Source organism: Tachyglossus aculeatus, chromosome 14 (assembly GCF_015852505.1).
Source record: "Tachyglossus aculeatus isolate mTacAcu1 chromosome 14, mTacAcu1.pri, whole genome shotgun sequence".
NCBI lineage: Eukaryota > Metazoa > Chordata > Mammalia > Monotremata > Tachyglossidae > Tachyglossus > Tachyglossus aculeatus.
Genome location: NC_052079.1, coordinates 45,585,315 through 45,603,603, shown reverse-complemented (window position 1 = coordinate 45,603,603; position 18,289 = coordinate 45,585,315). Strand labels below are relative to the sequence as shown.

Here is an 18,289-nt window from a genome sequence, read left to right as displayed (position 1 = left end):
TTAGGAGGTAGAGTAATAGGGCTTTATCTCATTTATCCCAATTTAAACTCCCCTGAATCATTATAAAAATGGGGGCAGGGGGTATGCAGGTGAGTTCTCTCCTTCCACTGAAGGGTTTGAGGTTTGCTTAAGTTTGAGCTTATGCCTCATGTCAGTCATCATCCTTCTCGCTCCAGTGTAATCCTTCACCTTCAAACCACAATTTAGATGAAATGATTAAGTTTTGGCTTGAAAATGGAATCCAACACCCTAAATTAAGCTATTTTACTTTATCCTTGCTAGGTATGTCAACGGGTACCTGGTCTTTAATGCATTCATTCATCTATTTGTGTCACCTGAAGATATCAGAGAGAATTAGTAGTGGAAAGACAATTGGCATGCGGATGTTGTATATGAATTATAAAGTCCCCAACTTCTGAAATTTTTAAAATATGACATTTCTGCCCTAATTTTAAAAAACTTGATCATTACTCCTCTAATTATTTGAAATTCCCCAAATCCATACCTTACTTATTGACTACATAATCCTATTTATGTTGACTGTATGCTAATCCATCGTTTCCCTCCTTTACAGTGGGAGAAATTTCAGAGCAGGGACCATGTCCCTTCTTTAATTTGGAACACTCCAGTGTTCAAAACATGAAGATACTCCATAAACACATTCTAACTGAACGATAACCATGTCCCTCCTGGATTCCCAAAGTTGGCCAGGGAGGCCAATCTGTTCACTTGCCACCAGCAGTCATCCTCATGGTTGTAGGATAGATAAGAAAAGTCCCTTCTATGCACAGTTAATCAATTAAGTACTTGAGTGCTTACCTTGGGCAGAGCCATATACTAGAGCCTGGGATGATCCAATACAATAGAGTTCAATGATCCATCAATCAATGCATTTATTGAGCACTTACTGTGTGCAGAGCACTGGAGTAAATGGTTGGGAAAGTACAATATTGACATTACCAGCAGACATATTCCTTGCCCTCAAGGAGTTTATAGTAACTCTTTAAGCAACTGGGTGCTCACCCCATTCATTCATTCATTTGTATTTATTAATAATAATAATGATTATAACATTTATTAAGCACTTACTATGTGCAAAGCACTGTTCTAAGCGCTGGGGAGGTTACAAGGTGATCAGGTTGTCCCATGGGGGGGGCTCACAATCTTAATCCCCATTTGACAGATGAGGTCACTGAGGCACAGAGAAGTGAAGTGACTTGCCCAAAGTCACATAGCTGACAATTGGCGGAGCGGCATTTGAATCCATGACCTCTGACTCCAAAGCGCGTGCTCTTTCCACTGAGCCACGCAGCTTCTCGTAGCCACGCTGTTTCTCGTATTGAGCGCTTACTGTGTACAGAGCACTGTACTTAGCACCTGAGAAGTACAAATCGGCAACATATAAGGATGGTCCCTATCCAACAATGGGCTCACTCTTTGAGGGCAGGGATTGGGTCTACCAACTCTACTGTATTATGCTTTTCCAAACTGTTAGTACAGTGAGCTCTGCACCCAGAAAGCACTCAATAATACCCAAGAGATTGCCTGATTGCTCCGACTACAATTCCCGGCAGCTCATGCAGCTACTGAGCACAGTGGGGCTAAGGCCAGGGGCTTTACTTCTGCTTCCCCAGGTTTCACTACTCGTAATTATACGCTAACATAGGCCACTCTTCCCTACTGATATTAAGAGCAGCTTGATTCATTCATTCAATCGTATTTATTGAGCGCTTACTGTGTGCAGAGCACTGTACTAAGCGCTTATAACAATGCACATTTCCTAATGTACCCATAGAGTGGTTTCCAATAAAAAGCAAAATTGTTTCAGGAAGTCCTACTCCGAGCAAAAGAGGATAAATAAACGAGCTGATATATTTCCAAGCAGCATGGCCTAATGGAAAAAGTATGGGCCTGGGAATCAGAGGATCCGCGTTCTAACCCCGGTTCTGCCAACTGCTCTGTCAATTCTTTGCTGTGTGACCTAGGGCAAGTCACTTAACTTCTCTGTGCCTCAGTTTCCTCAAGTGTAAAATGGGGATTCCATTCTTGTTCTCCCTCCTAGACTGTGAGCCCCATGCAGGACAGGGAATGTGTCCAACCTAATTGACTTATACCTACCCCAGTGCTTAGAACAGTGTCTGACACTGACACACAGAATACCTTAAACAAGTTTTAAAACAGTGATAAGTCGAAGATCCAATTCTTTCAGCAAACTAAACAGTCGGGCTTCAACTAAAATTTCTTTATCTGCCTCCTGAACATGTCTGTACATCTATGAATGTATGTGACTGGTGTGTGTGGATGATTGGTTGCTTTTACAAGCACATGCTGTGTCCTTTCAGCCACACCTGTACTTAAAGATTGGGTCTCACAGGCAGTAGTATCTTCAGAATATAAATATGTAAGGAAGAAATTGTTTGCTTTTCTTATCCTTCAGTAAATCTGAGTTGATAAGCCAACCTGAAGATTTGTCAGCTACAGACACAAAGGATTTCAATCAGAACAGTGCTTTGCACATAGTAAGTGCTTAACAAATACCATCATTAATTAAAATAAGGAGCTACCTCAGGCTGAAAATTGTTAGTTCAAAGAAATGACATGGCATTGTTTTCTGTCTTTCCATGGAGGACCACGATTTAGGGAGAGTACTGCTCAATGGGAAGACTAGGAGTAGTCAGGATTTGTGGGTATACCTCATACTTAGCCACTGATTTGCAGCTCATTCTTAACTCTGTTACCAGACCTGTATACTGATATGCAAAAAAGGTGCATTAATAACAACAGAGCCCTTAACGGCTTGGCCTACTGTAAAAAGCCCGGGCTCCAAAATCAGAGGACTTGGGTTCTAATCCTGGTTCTACCATTTGCCTGCTGGGTAACCTTGGGCAAGTCACTTTTAACTTCTCTGGACCTCAGTTTCCTCATCTGTAAAATAGGGATTCAACACGTGTTCTCCCTCCGATTTACGCTGTGAGCCCCTTGTGGGATTAAAAATTGTGCCTGACCTGATTACCTGATTGAGGAGAAGCAGTACGGTTCAGTGGAAAGAGCCCGGGCTTTGGAGTCAGAGGTCATGGGTTCAAATCCCAGCTCCGCCACATGTCTGCTGTGTGACCTTGGGCAAGTCACTTAACTTCTCTGAGCCTCAGTTACCTCATCTGTAAAATGGGGATTAAGACTGTGAGCCCCACGTGGGACAACCTGATCACCTTGTATCCCCCCCAGTGCTTAGAACAGTGCTTTGCACATAGTAAGCACTTAACAAATGCCATCATCATCATCATTATTACCATGTATCTGCCCCAGCCCTTAATACGGTGTTTGATGTATAGTAAATGCTTAGCAACTATCACCACATGATGATGATTATCATTATTTAAATAAGGTTTATTCATTCTTGTTAGATAAATGACTTGAGATCCACAAAGGTAGTATTACAATTAGAGTAAACATGTGAAGAACAAATCTGGTGTGTCCAGAAAGGACTCTGGGATGAGCCGAAGTTTCCTGGTGTCACATTTTGTCTATACCAATGTTGAAAAATTCAGAAAAGCAGACAGACACTTGTCCATTCAGAAAGAGAGAGCCTTGGAATGACCACTGGGAGATGCCCTGTCGGCTCAGGCGTGTTTTTTGTTTTTTTGTTTTTCGTTTTTGTTTTTGGTTTTTTTTTTTTTTTGGTGTGTGTGTGTGTGTGTGTGTGTGTGTGTGTGTGTGTGTTTTAAACTGCCATGAACCGTGCTTGTCTCAGAAATGCTGTCTGGGAATTGAAACAGCAGCAGTGAGGAGTAAATGGCAGAGGTTTCATTTTATTTCTGTGCATCAGGAAGAAACTAGGGATTTTTTAAGGAAAAGCTCCTATACCTCTCACCTTGCCTTGGTCTCTTCTTAAAACCAAGCTGTTCAGTTCTTGTTTCCCCCTTTCATCTTTCTTATTTGTTCCTGTTCCCATCCATGGATTCTGAGCACAGATCTCATCCTTTCTCGAGATAAATCTTTTTTCCTTGCTGATCCTTTCTGTCCACTCTAGGTTTTAGTCCAAAAGATACCGGGTCCATCTCTGATGTCCGTGGGTGGCCCAACGTTGGGGCCTTTTTCTCTCCAAATGTCTCACTGCCATCATAAAAAAACCCCTTTCTCTGATTTAAGTCTTGGTCTCTTCTGCCTCTCTCCTTTTCTCTCCCTCCCTAGCCAAGGATCACAATCAAACCATCCCTATGGTTATCTGTAAAATGTGGATTAAGACTGTGAGCCCCAAGTGGGACAACCTGATAACCTTGTATCTACCCCCAGAGCTTGGGACATAGTAAGCTTCTAGACTGTGACCCCTTAGTGGGCAGGGATTGTCTCTATTTGTTCCGGAATTGTACTTTCCAAGTACAATTAGTACAGTGCTCTGCACACAGTAAGGGCTCAATCAATAATGATTGAATGAATGAATGAAAGCCTGGGTCAGAGTGACTGCTGAGTCCATGAATATTGCTCCTTCACTTGCTCTGATGCTGTCATGATTATGCCTGGCACATGTGACCCCTATACCCCCTGAAGCCTCTCCCCCACTTCTCCAAACACTGCAGCAGCGATTCCACAGCTGGAGAGCATCAGGGAGCAAAATGATTGAACCTGTTTCTGAATTCTTATGGACTGCTTAAGTTTAGCCCAGCTCTCAAATTTTCTTTCCCACTCTGTTGACAGGCATATATGTGCATCTTTATGTCTTCCACATGCATTCAACTCAGTGGAGACTCAATCATCCTCATGATAGGGTCGACCTGATTCAGCCCCCACTGAATGCAATGCAGTGTACTTAATCCTTCAGAAAAAATAGTAACAGGAGTTAAAGACATATGCCCTTGCCTATGGAGAGCTTACAGTCTCCTAGATGGTCTCTGGGCCCCACCTCCCCACTAAATCAGTGGTATTTACCGAGCACTTCCTATGCCTACTGTACTGTTTGGGAGAGTACACTAAGTTGGTAAACACGACTGATGCCTTCAAGAAGCTTAGTTTACACTCCCTTCTGTGTGTGTCTGCCTTCTAAAGATCTCACCTGCCTTCTGACCAAGATCACAGAGGAAGCAACACACAGGCAGAAATTTAGCTTTTCATGGAACGCCAAAGAGACAGGTGAACTCACTGTAGCAGTAAAAGCAGCAACAGCAGGAATTCAGGTGAAAGAGCAGGAAGAGGAGTGGAAGGTGAAACAGCAAAGAAATGCCCCACCTGATGCCTTCTTGAACTAAGAATTTTGCTGCCAAGCTGATGAGTTGGAACTGGACAGAACAGAGCAAAAATCCCAACTCCTGCATGGAATTCAGAATTTGAATGAATTCTAAATGAAGCGCCTGGAGGGCCGAAGGAATAAAGATGACATCCTCTAGACTGTAAGCTCGTTTGTGGGCAGGGAGCGTGCCTACCAACTCTGTTGTATTATACTCTCCCAAGTGTTGTCCTGTACACAATAAGCACTCAATAAATACCGTTGATGGGTTTTGTATCTGGAAGGGGGAATTTCCTCTACTTTCAGGTACCTACTCCTTCTGGTATCATTAGCCAAAAAAAAAAAAAAGAATGATATTTTTCAGGTTTCACAGAGCCATTAGGGCATCTTGGATGTATGGAGCACTCCCTGTGGTCAACCTGAAATAATGTGAGAGATTAGATCCAAGAAAATTCAGTTAGTCCAATATGCTTGTCACGTGATTATTTTTAAAACTTGGATATGGCACAATTTATGCCTATCTCCCCTTCCAGAAAAGACTTTATTTTGAAGTATAACGTATACCAGTCGGAATTAATTGCCAAGCTGCTATTGATGACATATTATCCAACTGTACTTACAAATAGTTATCTCGTTAGAACTGATGGGAGAACACCAACCACATCACTATGCGAGTGTCTTAGAATATGTTCCTCACTATCTCAAGGAAATTGACTTGAAATAACTCGTTCCTTAAATGTGCATAAACACGTCACGAAGCAGAATTTACCCAACTTGGGTACGTGCTATTGCTATTATCATTAGGATTTTATGCTTACTAAATTATTTACACTGTAATTAGGGAATCCATACAAATCTCCCTCCACTGTACATCAGTATTCCTGTTATTATTTTACAAATGAATTCAATGACTGTCTGGAAGGTCATAAAAGCAAGTCAATGACAGACTTGTAATCAGAGTGCTTGACTCCTCTGTCCAGGTCATAAGGCCACTGCTCCCTCTCTAATTATATTGATTACTAACAAAATTAAAACAACAGGAATGCTTGGGCCCCACAATAAAGGCCAAACTCTCCCCTCAACACATACACAAGTGGCCCTCTACCAGCTCAAATGAAAAAAATTAATTTATACTTATGAGGTGGAAAACAGCACCTTCCTGGATGAAATAACAGTAATGATAGATTAATAAAGAAATCATTTGCTTTTCAGAAGCTGGAGTTTAAAATGTCATACCACGCCCAACTCAGTCATGTTCCATGACAGTCTACTGACATCAAACTGTACGAGAAAGTTACAAGGCTAATGTTTAGAATAAGAATACGAGATGATCAAAGGAAAGAAAAAAGGAAAAGACAGAAATGCCAACTGAGAAGTGTCAGAAATGAGGTATGTACGTCCTTACTAATTACTGGGCAAAAAGCAACTTGAGATCCTGGGATGAAAGAAACTATAAATGACTGAAGTATTATTATTATCATCATCAAGGAGCACCCACTTAAAATCCATTCTACTTGAAGACACTGAAAACTTATACTGCCTAAAATGGGGATTTCTTTAAATGGGTCACCTCGAATAAGGCTGAAAACTGCAACCATTTTGGTTCCGTTTAAGACCAGAGAGAGGTGCATATTTATAGGGCACAGAACAGAGCAGGAGAGTAAGATTAAGACAATCAACAAATGAAGTGGAAATGAAAAACTCAAAAGTCCAGAGAAATGAGATAAAGAGGTGAAAATGAAATTAAGACACTCCATAACTAAGCTGACACCAAGGGAGTTAAAAACACAAAACTAACAGACCAAATGAAACTCCCGATGAAAAAAATGCTCTGATAGGGCAGAGACAAAACCAAAGCCCATTAAAACTGACCAAACTGTGAGGTTTTTTCTCTCCAGTTGTTGCTTTAAGAAAAACACACACACGCCCAAAACTGTTGTAGGACGATGTGGATCATTATAAAAATCAAAATAATTAAGAGAAAGAAAAGGAATGGACACCCTGGGCCACAACCGTCCCTAATGACCCCCTCCGTACTGCAGTTCTGAGGGTCTTTTATTAGAGGATGGCAAAACAATGGGAAAGCAACTGTGCCCTATACCTCACCCAGCAGGACTAAGCAGCAGGCATCTTGGAGTTTTAGCTCCTTTTTCCCATTTCAAGTCTTGCCTTTTGTGGCATTTTACGTTTGTGAATCACACTCTCCCTGGGGTTGGTGGACGGATGCATAAACACCCCCTGACATACACCACCTCTCTCCCAGGACTTCACTGGACCAGGTTCTCAGATGTCAGAGATAATTCTTGGCATTAGAGAAATATCCATTTCATTGGCATGGAGGGGAAGGAAGGGGGTTAGGGTGGTAAAGTTGGGTGACGCGTCTTGGCAAGCCCTCCTACCACGTAGGAGGGAAGCAGCGCGGCTCAGTGGAAAGAGCCCGGGCTTTGGAGTCAGAAGTTGTGGGTTCAAATCCCAGCTCCTCCACTTGTCAGCTGTGTGACTTTGGGCAAGTCACTTCAAGTCTTTTAGACTGTGAGCCCACTGTTGGGTAGGGACTGTCTCTATATGTTGCCAATTTGTACTTCCCAAGCGCTCAGTACAGTGCTCTGCACACAGTAAGCACTCAATAAATATGATTGATGATGATGATGATGACTTCACTTCTCTGGGCCTCAGTTCCCTCATCTGTCAAATGGGGATGAAGACTGTGAGCCCCCCCGTGGGACAAGCTGATCACCTTGTAACCTCCCCAGCGCTTAGAACAGTGCTTTGCACACAGTAAGTGCTTAATAAATGCCATTATTATTATTATTATTACGTACTCTCGGGATTTTTGCTTTCCTCACCCTCCTTGCAAACAAAAATTACGGAAACCGAGTAACAGAACCTTTGTAGTGAGAATTTTCTGAGGGAGACTGCTCCTAAGCACACCCGCTCTCCCAGACACTAGAGCATTGGCACGTTGCATCTGTGTACCAACCTATGGGAGAAACAAGCAGCGACATGAATGAAATCTGTCCAGAAAGACGACATTTCAATCAATCAATCAATCAATCAATCGTATTTATTGAGCGCTTACTATGTGCAGAGCACTGTACTAAGCGCTTGGGAAGTACAAATTGGCAACACATAGAGACAGTCCCTACCCAACAGTGGGCTCACAGTCTAAAAGGGGGAGACAGAGAACAGAACCAAACATACCAACAAAATAAAATAAATAGGATAGAAATGTACAAGTAAGAAAAATAAATAAATAAATAAATAGAGTAATAAATATGTACAACCATATATACATATATACAGGTGCTGTGGGGAAGGGAAGGAGGTAAGATGCGGGGATGGAGAGGGGGACGAGGGGGAGAGGAAGGAAGGGGCTCAGTCTGGGAAGGCCTCCTGGAGGAGGTGAGCTCTCAGCAGGGCCAGCTCCAACCCCGCAACCTCCGGCCAAGCCGCTGAATATGTAACAAAGTTTTATTTCGTTTTGGGAATCTCGGGTTACCCTCATGCCATTTCCTGTGGAAAATTCAATCTTTGAAGTGTCTAGCTCAGGCTGAGACAGTCAGTGAGCTAGCTTTCTCTCTCCAAGGGACAGCAGCCCTTCCCCCCCAATTTTTCGTCCGTGACTTTACCCGTATCTCCAGGACCTCCTGTTCCTCCCCCTCACCCCCCCAAAAAAGATCCTTCAGTGGAATAAATCAATAAGCGCTTAGTACAGTGCTGTGCACACAGTAAGCGCTCAATAAATACTACTGATTGAATAAAAACTGCTCTGTCTTCTCAGGTCTTAGGCCTTCGTTCCTCCCGCCGGTTCAGGAGGAAAAGCTAACATCCAGATGCGCAGCACACCCACCGCCAGGATCACTGTGCACTCCCGCAACCACACACACTGCACTCTCGCCATCACAAACACACACACACAGAGCACTCCCGCAACTACACATTATTCACACTGGCCACCGCACACTCTGCACTCTGGCAACCCCACACAAACGCTGCACTCCCGCAGCCGCACATCTGCACTCTCGCAATCCCATACACACACTCTGCACCCGCATAATCACACACACGCAGCACTCTCGCAGCCACACACTCTGTACCCTCACAATCACACACAGGCAACACCCCCCAACCACACTCTGCACTCTCGCAATCCCCCACACAAGCACTTTGCACTCTCGCGATCACACACACGCAGCACTCCCGCCACCACACACTCTGCATCCACACATCCAGCACTCCCGCAACCACACTCTGCACCCTCACAACCACACACAAGCAGCACTCTCGCAGCCACTCTGCGCCCTCGCAATCACACACAATGCAACCTCACAATCACACACAAGCAGTACTCTCGCAGCCACTCTGCACCCTCGCCATCACACACAAGCAGCACTCTCGCAGGCACACACTCTGCATCCTCGCCATCACACACAAGCAGCACTCTCGCATCCACACACTCTGCGCCCTCGCAATCACACACAAGCAGCACTCCCGCCACCACACACTCTGCACACTACCAATCACACAAGCAGCACTCTCGCCACCACACACTCTGCACCTCGCAATCACATGCACAAGCAGCACTCCCGCCACCACACACTCTGCACCCTCGCAATCACACAAAAGTAGCACTCTCGCAGACACGCACTCTGCACCCTCGCAATCACACACAAGCAGCACTCTCGCAGCCGCACACTCTGCACCCTCGTAAGCACACACAAGCAGCACTCTCGCAGCCACTCTGCACCCTCCAAATCACTCACAAGCAGCCCTCTCGCAGCCACACACTCTGCACCCTCGCAATCACACACAAGCAGCACTCTCGCAGCCACACACTCTGCATCCTCGCAATCACACACAAGCAGCACTCTCGCAATCACACACAAGCAGCACTCCCGCCACCACACACTCTGCTCCCTCGCAATCACACACAACCAGCACTCCCGGCTCCACACACTCCGCACCCTCGTTATCACAGGCACAAGCATCACTCCCCCCGCCACACACTCTGCACCCTCGCAATCACACAAAAGTAGCACTCTCGCAGCCACACACTCTGCACCCTGGCAATCACACAAAAGCAGCACTCTCGCAGTCACGTACTCTGCACCCTCGCAATCACCCGCAAGCAGCCCTCTCGCAGCCGCACACTCTGCACCCTCGCAATCACATACAAGCAACACTCTCGCAGCCGCACACTCTGCCCCATCGCACTCACACACCCAAGCAGCAATGTAGCAGAAACACACTCTGCACCCTCGCAATCATACACACTGGCAGCACTCCCGCCACCACACTCTGCACCCTCGCAATCCCACAGAAGAGCAGTATTCCCACAATCACACACACACAAGCAACACTCCCGCCACCACACTCTCTGCACTCTCACAATCACACACACACACACACAACACTCCCTCCAGCACACACACTGCACTGTTGCAATGACCGCCTCCCCAAAGCCGGTTCGGCCCTGTCCCGGCCGGCGGGGATGCGGTTTTTTGCATCCTCTCCCCTCTCCCCAGTGTCCTGCTGCACAACTCCAGCGCTTAGAACAGTGCTTTGCACATAGTAAGCGCTTAACAAATGCCGTCATTATTATTAACAACTCAATTCCACGTTTTCAAGGTCAAAACGGGGGGTCGGAGGGGAAGGCGGACAAACAACCAGGATAAATACAGAAACACACACACACAGATTGTGGCTTAGTGGCAAGGCCCCGAGCTTGGGACTCAGAGGACGTGGGTTCTAATCCTGACTCTGCCGCTTGCCTGCTGTGTGACCTTGGGAAAGTCACTTTGCTTCTCTGGGGCCTTCCCAGACTGAGCCCCCTCCTTCCTCTCCCCCTCCTCACCTCCTTTCATTCATTCAATCGTATTTATTGAGCGCTTACTGTGTGCAGAGAGCACTGTACTACTACTACTACTAATAATAATAATAATATTGGCATTTGTTAAGCGCTTACTATGTGCAATGCACTGTCCTAAGCGCTGGGGGGGATACAAAGTGATCAGGTTGTCCCATGTGGGGTTCACAGTCTTAATCCCCATTTTACAGATGAGGTAACTGAGGCTCAGAGAAGTTAAGTGACTTGCCCAAGGTCACACAGCAGACATGTGGTGGAGTCGGGATTCGAACCCATGACCTCTGACTCCAAAGCCCGGGCTCTTTCCACTGAGCCACGCTGCTTCTCAGCTACTAAGCGCTTGGGAAGTACAAGTTGGGAACATATAGAGACGGTCCCTACCCAACTGTGGGCTCACAGTCTAGAAGGGGGAGACAGACAACAAGACAAAACACATTAACAAAATAAAATAAATAGAATAAGTATGTACAAATAAAATAGAGTAATACATTAATAGAGAAACATAGTAAGTGCTTAATAAATGCCATTATTATTATTAGCCAGCAGACAAGTGGCGGAGTCGGGATTCGAACCCATGACCTCTGACTCCAAAGCCCGTGCTCTTTCCACTGAGCCACGCTGCTTCTCTATTATCATCACCCAGCTGACACCTGGCGGAGTGGGATTCGAACCCACGACCCTCTGCCTCCAAAACCCGTGCTCTTTCCACTGAGCCACGCTGCTTCTCTAGTTAATCACCCAGCTGACAAGTGGCGGGGCCGGGATTCGAACCCATGACCACTGACTCCAAAGCCCGTGCTCTTTCCACTGAGCCACGCTGCTTCTCTATTCACTCATTCATTCACCCAATCGTATTTATTGTGCGCTTGCTTACTGTGTGCAGAGCACTGTACTAAGCGCTTGGGAAGTACAAGCTGGCAACATATACAGACGGTCCTTACCCAACAGTGAGCTCACAGTTTAGAAGGGGGAGACAGACAAGACAAAACGTATTAACAAAATACAATAAATAGAATAAATATGTACAAATAAAATAGAGTAATTAATAGAGTAATATAGTAAGTGCTTAATAAATGCCATTGGTTATTATTATTATCACCCAGCTGACAATAGGCGGAGTAGGGATTCGAACCCACGACCCTCTGTCTCCAAAACCCGTGCTCTTTCCACTGAGCCACGCTGCTTCTCTATTATCACCCAGCTGACAATTGGCGGTCTGCATTCGAACCCACGACCTCTGACTCCAAAGCCCGTGTTCTTTCCGCTGAGCCACGCTGCTTCTCTACTCACCCAGCTAACAAGTGGCAGAATCGGGATTCGAACCCACGACCTCTCCCTCCAAAGCCCGTGCTCTTTCCACTGAGCCACGCTACTTCTCTATCATTACGATCAATGACGTTGTTATTATTATTATTATTAAGAGGGGGTGGCTGGGGGGGTTCTCACCCCTGGCGTTACTGCTTCTCTATCAGTATGATCAATGCCATTATTAGTATCATTATTATTATTATTATTAAGAGAGGGGTGGCTGGGGGGGTTCTCACCGCTGGCGTTTCTGCTTCTCTATCATTATGATCAATGCCGTTATTATTATCATTATTATTATTGTTATTATTAAGAGAGGGGTGGCTGGAGGGTTCTCACCGCTGGCGTTCCTGCTTCTCTATCAGTATGATCAATGCCGTTATTAGTATCATTATTATTATTATTATTATTAAGAGAGGGGAGGGGGTGGCTGGGGGGCTCTCACCGCTGGCGTTCCTGCTTCTCTATCAGTACGATCAATGCCGTTATTATTACCATTATTATTATTATTGAGAGGGGTGGCTGGGGGGGTTCTCACCGCTGGCATTCCTGCTTCTCTATCATTATGATCAATGTCGTTATTATTATCATTATTATTATTATTATTAAGAGAGGGGTGGCTGGGGGGTTCTCACCCCTGGCGTTCCAGCTTTCTCTATCAGTATGATCAATGACGTTATTATTATCATTATTATTATTATTATTAAGAGAGGGGTGGGGGTGGCTTCTCACCACTGGCGTTTCTGCTTCTCTATCAGTATGATCAATGCCGTTATTATTATCATTATCAAGAGGGGGGGTTCTCATTAATAGTATGAGCCCTTTTAGACTGTGTGCCCACTGTTGGGTAGGGACTGTCTCTATATGTTGCCAACTTGTACTTCCCAAGCGCTTAGTACAGTGCTCTGCACACATTAAGCGCTTAATAAATACGATTGATTGATTGATTTATTATTATTATTAAGAGAGGGTGGCTGGGGGGGGGGGTTTCACCACTGGTGTTCCTGCTTCTCTATCAGTACGATCAATGCCGTTATTAGTATCATTACTATTATTATTAAGAGAGGGGTGGGGGTGGCTGGGGGGGGGGTCTCACTGCTGGTGTTCCTGCTTCTCTATCAGTATGATCAATGCCTTTATTATTACCATTATTAATGAGGGGTTCTCGTTAATAGTATAAGCCCTTTTAGACTGTGTGCCCACTGTTGGGTAGGGACTGTCTCTATATGTTGCCAACTTGTACTTCCCAAGCGCTTAGTCCAGTGCTCTGCACACAGTGAGCGCTCAATAAATACGACTGATTATTATTATTAAAAAGGGGTGGGGGTGGCTGGGGGGAAGTTCTCACTGCTGGCGTCATCAGTATGATCAATACCGTTATTATTATCATTATTATTGAGAGGGGTGGCTGAGGGGGGGGGGGGGTTCTCACTGCTGGCGTTCCTGCTTCTCTATCAGTATGATCAATGCCGTTATTAGTACCATTATTATCATTATTATTAAGAGAGGGGTGGCTGGGGGGTTCTCACCGCTGGCGTTCCTGTTTCTCTATCAGTATGATCAATGCCGTTATTAGTATCATTATTATTGTTATTATTATTAAGAGAGGGGTGGCTGGGGGGGGGTCTCACCGCTGGCGTTCCTGTTTCTCTATCAGTATGATCAATGCCGTTATTAGTATCATTATTATTAAGAGACGGGCGGCTGGGGGGGGGGTTCTCACCGCTGGCGTTCCTGCTTCTCTATCAGTATGATCAATCAATGGTATTTATTGAGCGCTTACTGTGTGCAGAGCACTGTACTAAGCGCTGAGCACTGTACTAAATGCCGTTATTATTATTAAGAGAGGGGTGGGGGGGGGGGTTTCCTCACCGCTGGCGTTCCTGCTTCTCTATCAATCAGTATGATCAATGCCGTTATTAGTATTATTATTATTAAGGGTGGGGGGGTTCTCACCGCTGGCGTTCCTGCTTCTCTATCAGTATGATCAATCAATTGTATTTACTGAGCGCTTACTGTGTGCAGAGCACTGTACTAAGCGCTGAGCACTGTACTAAATGCCGTTATTATTATTATTAAGAGAGGGGTGGGGGGGGTTCTCACCGCTGGCGTTCCTGCTTCTCTATCAATCAGTACGATCAATGCCGTTATTAATATTATTATTATTAAGGGCGGGGGGGTTCTCCCCGCCGGCGTTCCTGCTTCTCTATCAATCAGTATGATCAATGCCGTTATTAGTATTATTACTATTAAGGGCGGGGGGGTTCTCACCGCTGGCGTTCCTGCTTCTCTCTCAATCAGTATGATCAATGCCGTTATTAGTATTATTAAGAGAGGGGTGGTTGGGGGGGGGGGGTTCTCACCGCTGGCGTTCCTGCTTCTCTATCAGTATGTTCAATCAATGGTATTTATTGAGCGCTTACTGTGTGCAGAGCACTGTCCTAAGTGCTTAGCACTGTACTAAATGCCGTTATTATTATTATTATTATTATTAAGAGACGGGTGGCTGGGGGGGGTTCTCACCGCTGGCGTTCCTGCTGCTCTATCAATCAGTACGATCAATGCCGTTATTATTCTTATTAAGGGGAGGGGGGTTCTCCCCGCCGGCGTTCCTGCTTCTCTATCAATCAATCAGTACGATCAATGCCGTTATTAATATTATTATTATTAAGGGCGGGGGGGTTCTCACCGCCGGCGTTCCTGCTGCTCTATCAATCAGTATGATCAATGCCGTTATTAGTATTATTATTAAGGGGGGGGGGGGTTCTCCCCGCCGGCGTTCCTGCTTCTCTATCAATCAATCAGTACGATCAATGCCGTTATTAGTATTATTATTAAGGGTGGGGGGGGGGGTTCTCCCCGCTGGCGTTCCTTCTTCTCTGTCAATCAGTATGATCAATGCCGTTATTAGTATTATTATTATTAAGGGCGGGGGGGGTTCTCCCCGCTGGCGTTCCTGCTTCTCTATCAATCAATCAATCAACGGTATTTATTGAGCGCTCACTGTGTGCAGAGCACTGTACTAAATGCCGTTATTATTATTATTATTAAGAGAGGGGTGGGGGGGGGGTTCTCCCCGCCGGCGTTCCTGCTGCTCTATCAATCAGTACGATCAATGCCGTTATTAATATTATTATTAAGGGGAGGGGGGTTCTCCCCGCCGGCGTTCCTGCTTCTCTATCAATCAGTACGATCAATGCCGTTATTAATGTTATTATTAAGGGGAGGGGGGTTCTCCCCGCCGGCGTTCCTGCTTCTCTATCAATCAATCAGTACGATCAATGCCGTTATTAATGTTATTATTAAGGGGAGGGGGGGGTTCTCACCGCTGGCGTTCTTGCCGCAGATGAGGTGCTGGTAGGGCTGCAGCAGCCCCCAGAGCTCCGGGTCGTTGGAGACCGTCCGGTCCAGGGTCTCCAGGGTGAAGGCGCGGGGGTCGGCGGCGGCGGAGGAGGAGGCGGAGGAGGAGGCGGCGGCGGCGGCGGAGGGCTCGGAGGCCGGGCCGGCCCGGGCCCGCCCGTACACGTCGCGGAAGAGGCTCTCCAGGCCGGCCGTCAGGTAGATGGCGGCGTGCTCGTGGACGCGCAGCGCCAGGCGGCCGTCCAGCATCCAGCGGTGCACGCGGCCCACCGACAAGGTGAGGCCGCAGCGGGCCGCCTTGGCCCGGCCCAGCCGGCCGCGGCCCATGTCGTACAGGGACAGGGCGGCCAGGGCGGCCCGGGCGCAGCCGGCCGCCAGCCCCCACGACAGCACGATGGCCACGGCGCTGCGCACCTCCTCCTTGCCGCACTTGGCCAGCCGCAGGCTCAGCCGCTGCGCCTCCCGGCCGATGCGCACCAGCGCGCGGCTCACCAGCAGCGACAGCCGGGCCAGCGCGTCCGCGGGCAGCGGGGACGGGGGAGAGGAGGAGGCCGCCCCGTTGGGCTCCCGCGCCCGCAGGAGCAGCGCCTCCACCTCCCGCAGCGTCCAGGGCACCTCGTCGAGGTCCGGCAGCAGCCGGGGCCCCTGCTGCCCGGCGCAGTCCAGCCCCTCCGCCTCGTCCCCCAGCACGGTGTTGACCGTGTCGAAGCTGCCGTGGCGGCTGGGCATGGAGCCCGTCAGGCGCGGCCGGCGGGGGCCCCCATGGGCCGGGGCCGCCGGCTGGGAATCGGAGCTGCAGCACAGCGACAAGCTGGACGAGCGCACCGAGTCCGCCGCGCCACCATAGCCCGAGTCCAGCGTCAGGTCCTCCAGGGTCCGGGCCGCCGCCGTCGCCGCCGTCGCCGCCGCCGCCGCCGTCGCCGCCGCCGGCACCGCGCTCCTACCTCGCCTGGCCATCGCGCCGGCACTTCATGCTGCAACGCCCCCGGGACGGCGGAGGGGGGGGGGGCGGCAAGGCGGCCGGGCGGCTCGGCCCAGGGGACCCGCGGGCCCCGGCACGAACGGCCCGCGGTTCTTTACCCGCCTTCCTCGCCCTTTTAAAAAAACCCAAAAAGTATGTGTGGCCCCGTCCGGGCTCGGCCCCGCGTTGGCCCCGTCCGGGCCGAGATCGGGAGGAGGGAGTCCGCCCGCCCGGGTCCCCCGTGCCCCTGCTCCGCTCCCCCGTGCCCGGGCCGGCCCCCAAAGCGGCAGCGCTCCGCAGCCCGCAGCGCTCCGCAGCCCGCAGCGCTCCGCAGCCCGCAGCGCTCCCCAGCCCGCAGCGCCGGCCGGCCGGCGGAGCGGAGCGGAGCGGAGGGGGGCGGGACGGGGCGGGGCGGGGCGGGGCGGACAGAGGGAGAAAAGGGCGGGGACAGCCAATAGGAAACGACTATGAGAATTTTCTGGGTTTTCTCTCCCTCTTTCCCCCCCCTTATTTTTTCTCTCTCCCCACCTTTCTCCCTCTCCACTTTTCTTTTTTCTTCTCTCCCTCTCCCCTTCTTTTTTCTTATCTCTCTCCGTTTCTTTTTCTCTCCCCCTCTTCTCACCTTTCTCCCCTTCCCTTTCTTTTTTCTTCTCTCTCCCATTTCTCACCTTTTCCCTTCTCCCCTTCTTTCTTTTTCTTCTCTCTCTCCCTCTCCCTTTCTTTTTCTCTCTCCCTCTTCTCACCTTTCTCCCTCCCCCTTCTTTCTGTTTCCCTCTTCTCACCTTTCTCCCTCTCCCCTTTTTCTTCTCTCTCCCCCCTTCTATTTCTCCCTCCCTCTCCCCTTCTTTCTTTTTTCTTCTCTCTCCCTCTTTTTCTGTCTCCCTCTTCTCTCTCTCTCTCCCTCCCTTTCTGTCTCCCTCTTCTCTCTCTCCCTCCCATCCCCTTTTTCTCTCTCCCTTTTCTCACCTTTCTCCCTCTTCCCTTTCTTTTTTCTTCCCTCCCTCTTCTCACCTTTCTCCCTCTCCCCTTCTTTCTTCTCTCCCTCTTTTTCTGTCTCCCTTTTCTCCCTCTGCCCTTCTTTTTCTCTCTACCTCTTCTCACCTTTCTCCCTCTCCCCTTCTTTTTTCTTCTCTCTCCCCCTTCTTTTTCTCTCTCCTTCTCATCTTTCTCCCTCCCCTTCTTTCTTTTTTCCTCTCCCTCTTTTTCTGTCTCCCTCTTCTCACCTCCCTCTCCCCTTCTTTTTTCTCTCTCTCCTTTTTCTCTCTCCTTCTCACCTTTCTCCCTCCCCTTCTTTCTTTTTTCCTCTCCCTCTTTTTCCATCTCCCTCTTCTCACCCTCCTCTCCCCTTTCTTCTTCTCTCTCCCCCTTCTTTTTATCTCTCCCCCCTTCTTTTTCTCTCTCCTTCTCACCTTTCTCCCTTTCCCCTTGGTTCTTTTTTCTTCTCTCCCTCTTTTTCTGTCTCCCTCTTCTCACCTCCCTCTCCCCTTCTTTTTTCTCTCTCCCCCCTTCTTCTTCTCTCTCCCTCTTCTCACCTTTCTCCTTCTCCCCTTTTCTTTTTTCTTCTCTCTCTCCCCTT

At 48.0% G+C, this 18,289-nt stretch overlaps 1 protein-coding gene across 1 annotated transcript in view; it reads right to left on the bottom strand.

Annotated features, from left to right (window-relative positions):
* The window catches only part of BTBD11 (BTB domain containing 11), a 218,510-nt gene extending 201,801 nt beyond the window's left edge, over positions 1-16,709 (bottom strand). Inside the window, exon 1 of the mRNA XM_038756073.1 lies at positions 15,719-16,709. Within this exon, the coding sequence (XP_038612001.1) occupies positions 15,719-16,709 (991 nt within the window). The remainder of the gene's footprint in view (positions 1-15,718) is intronic.
* Positions 16,710-18,289: the final 1,580 nt, after the last annotated feature.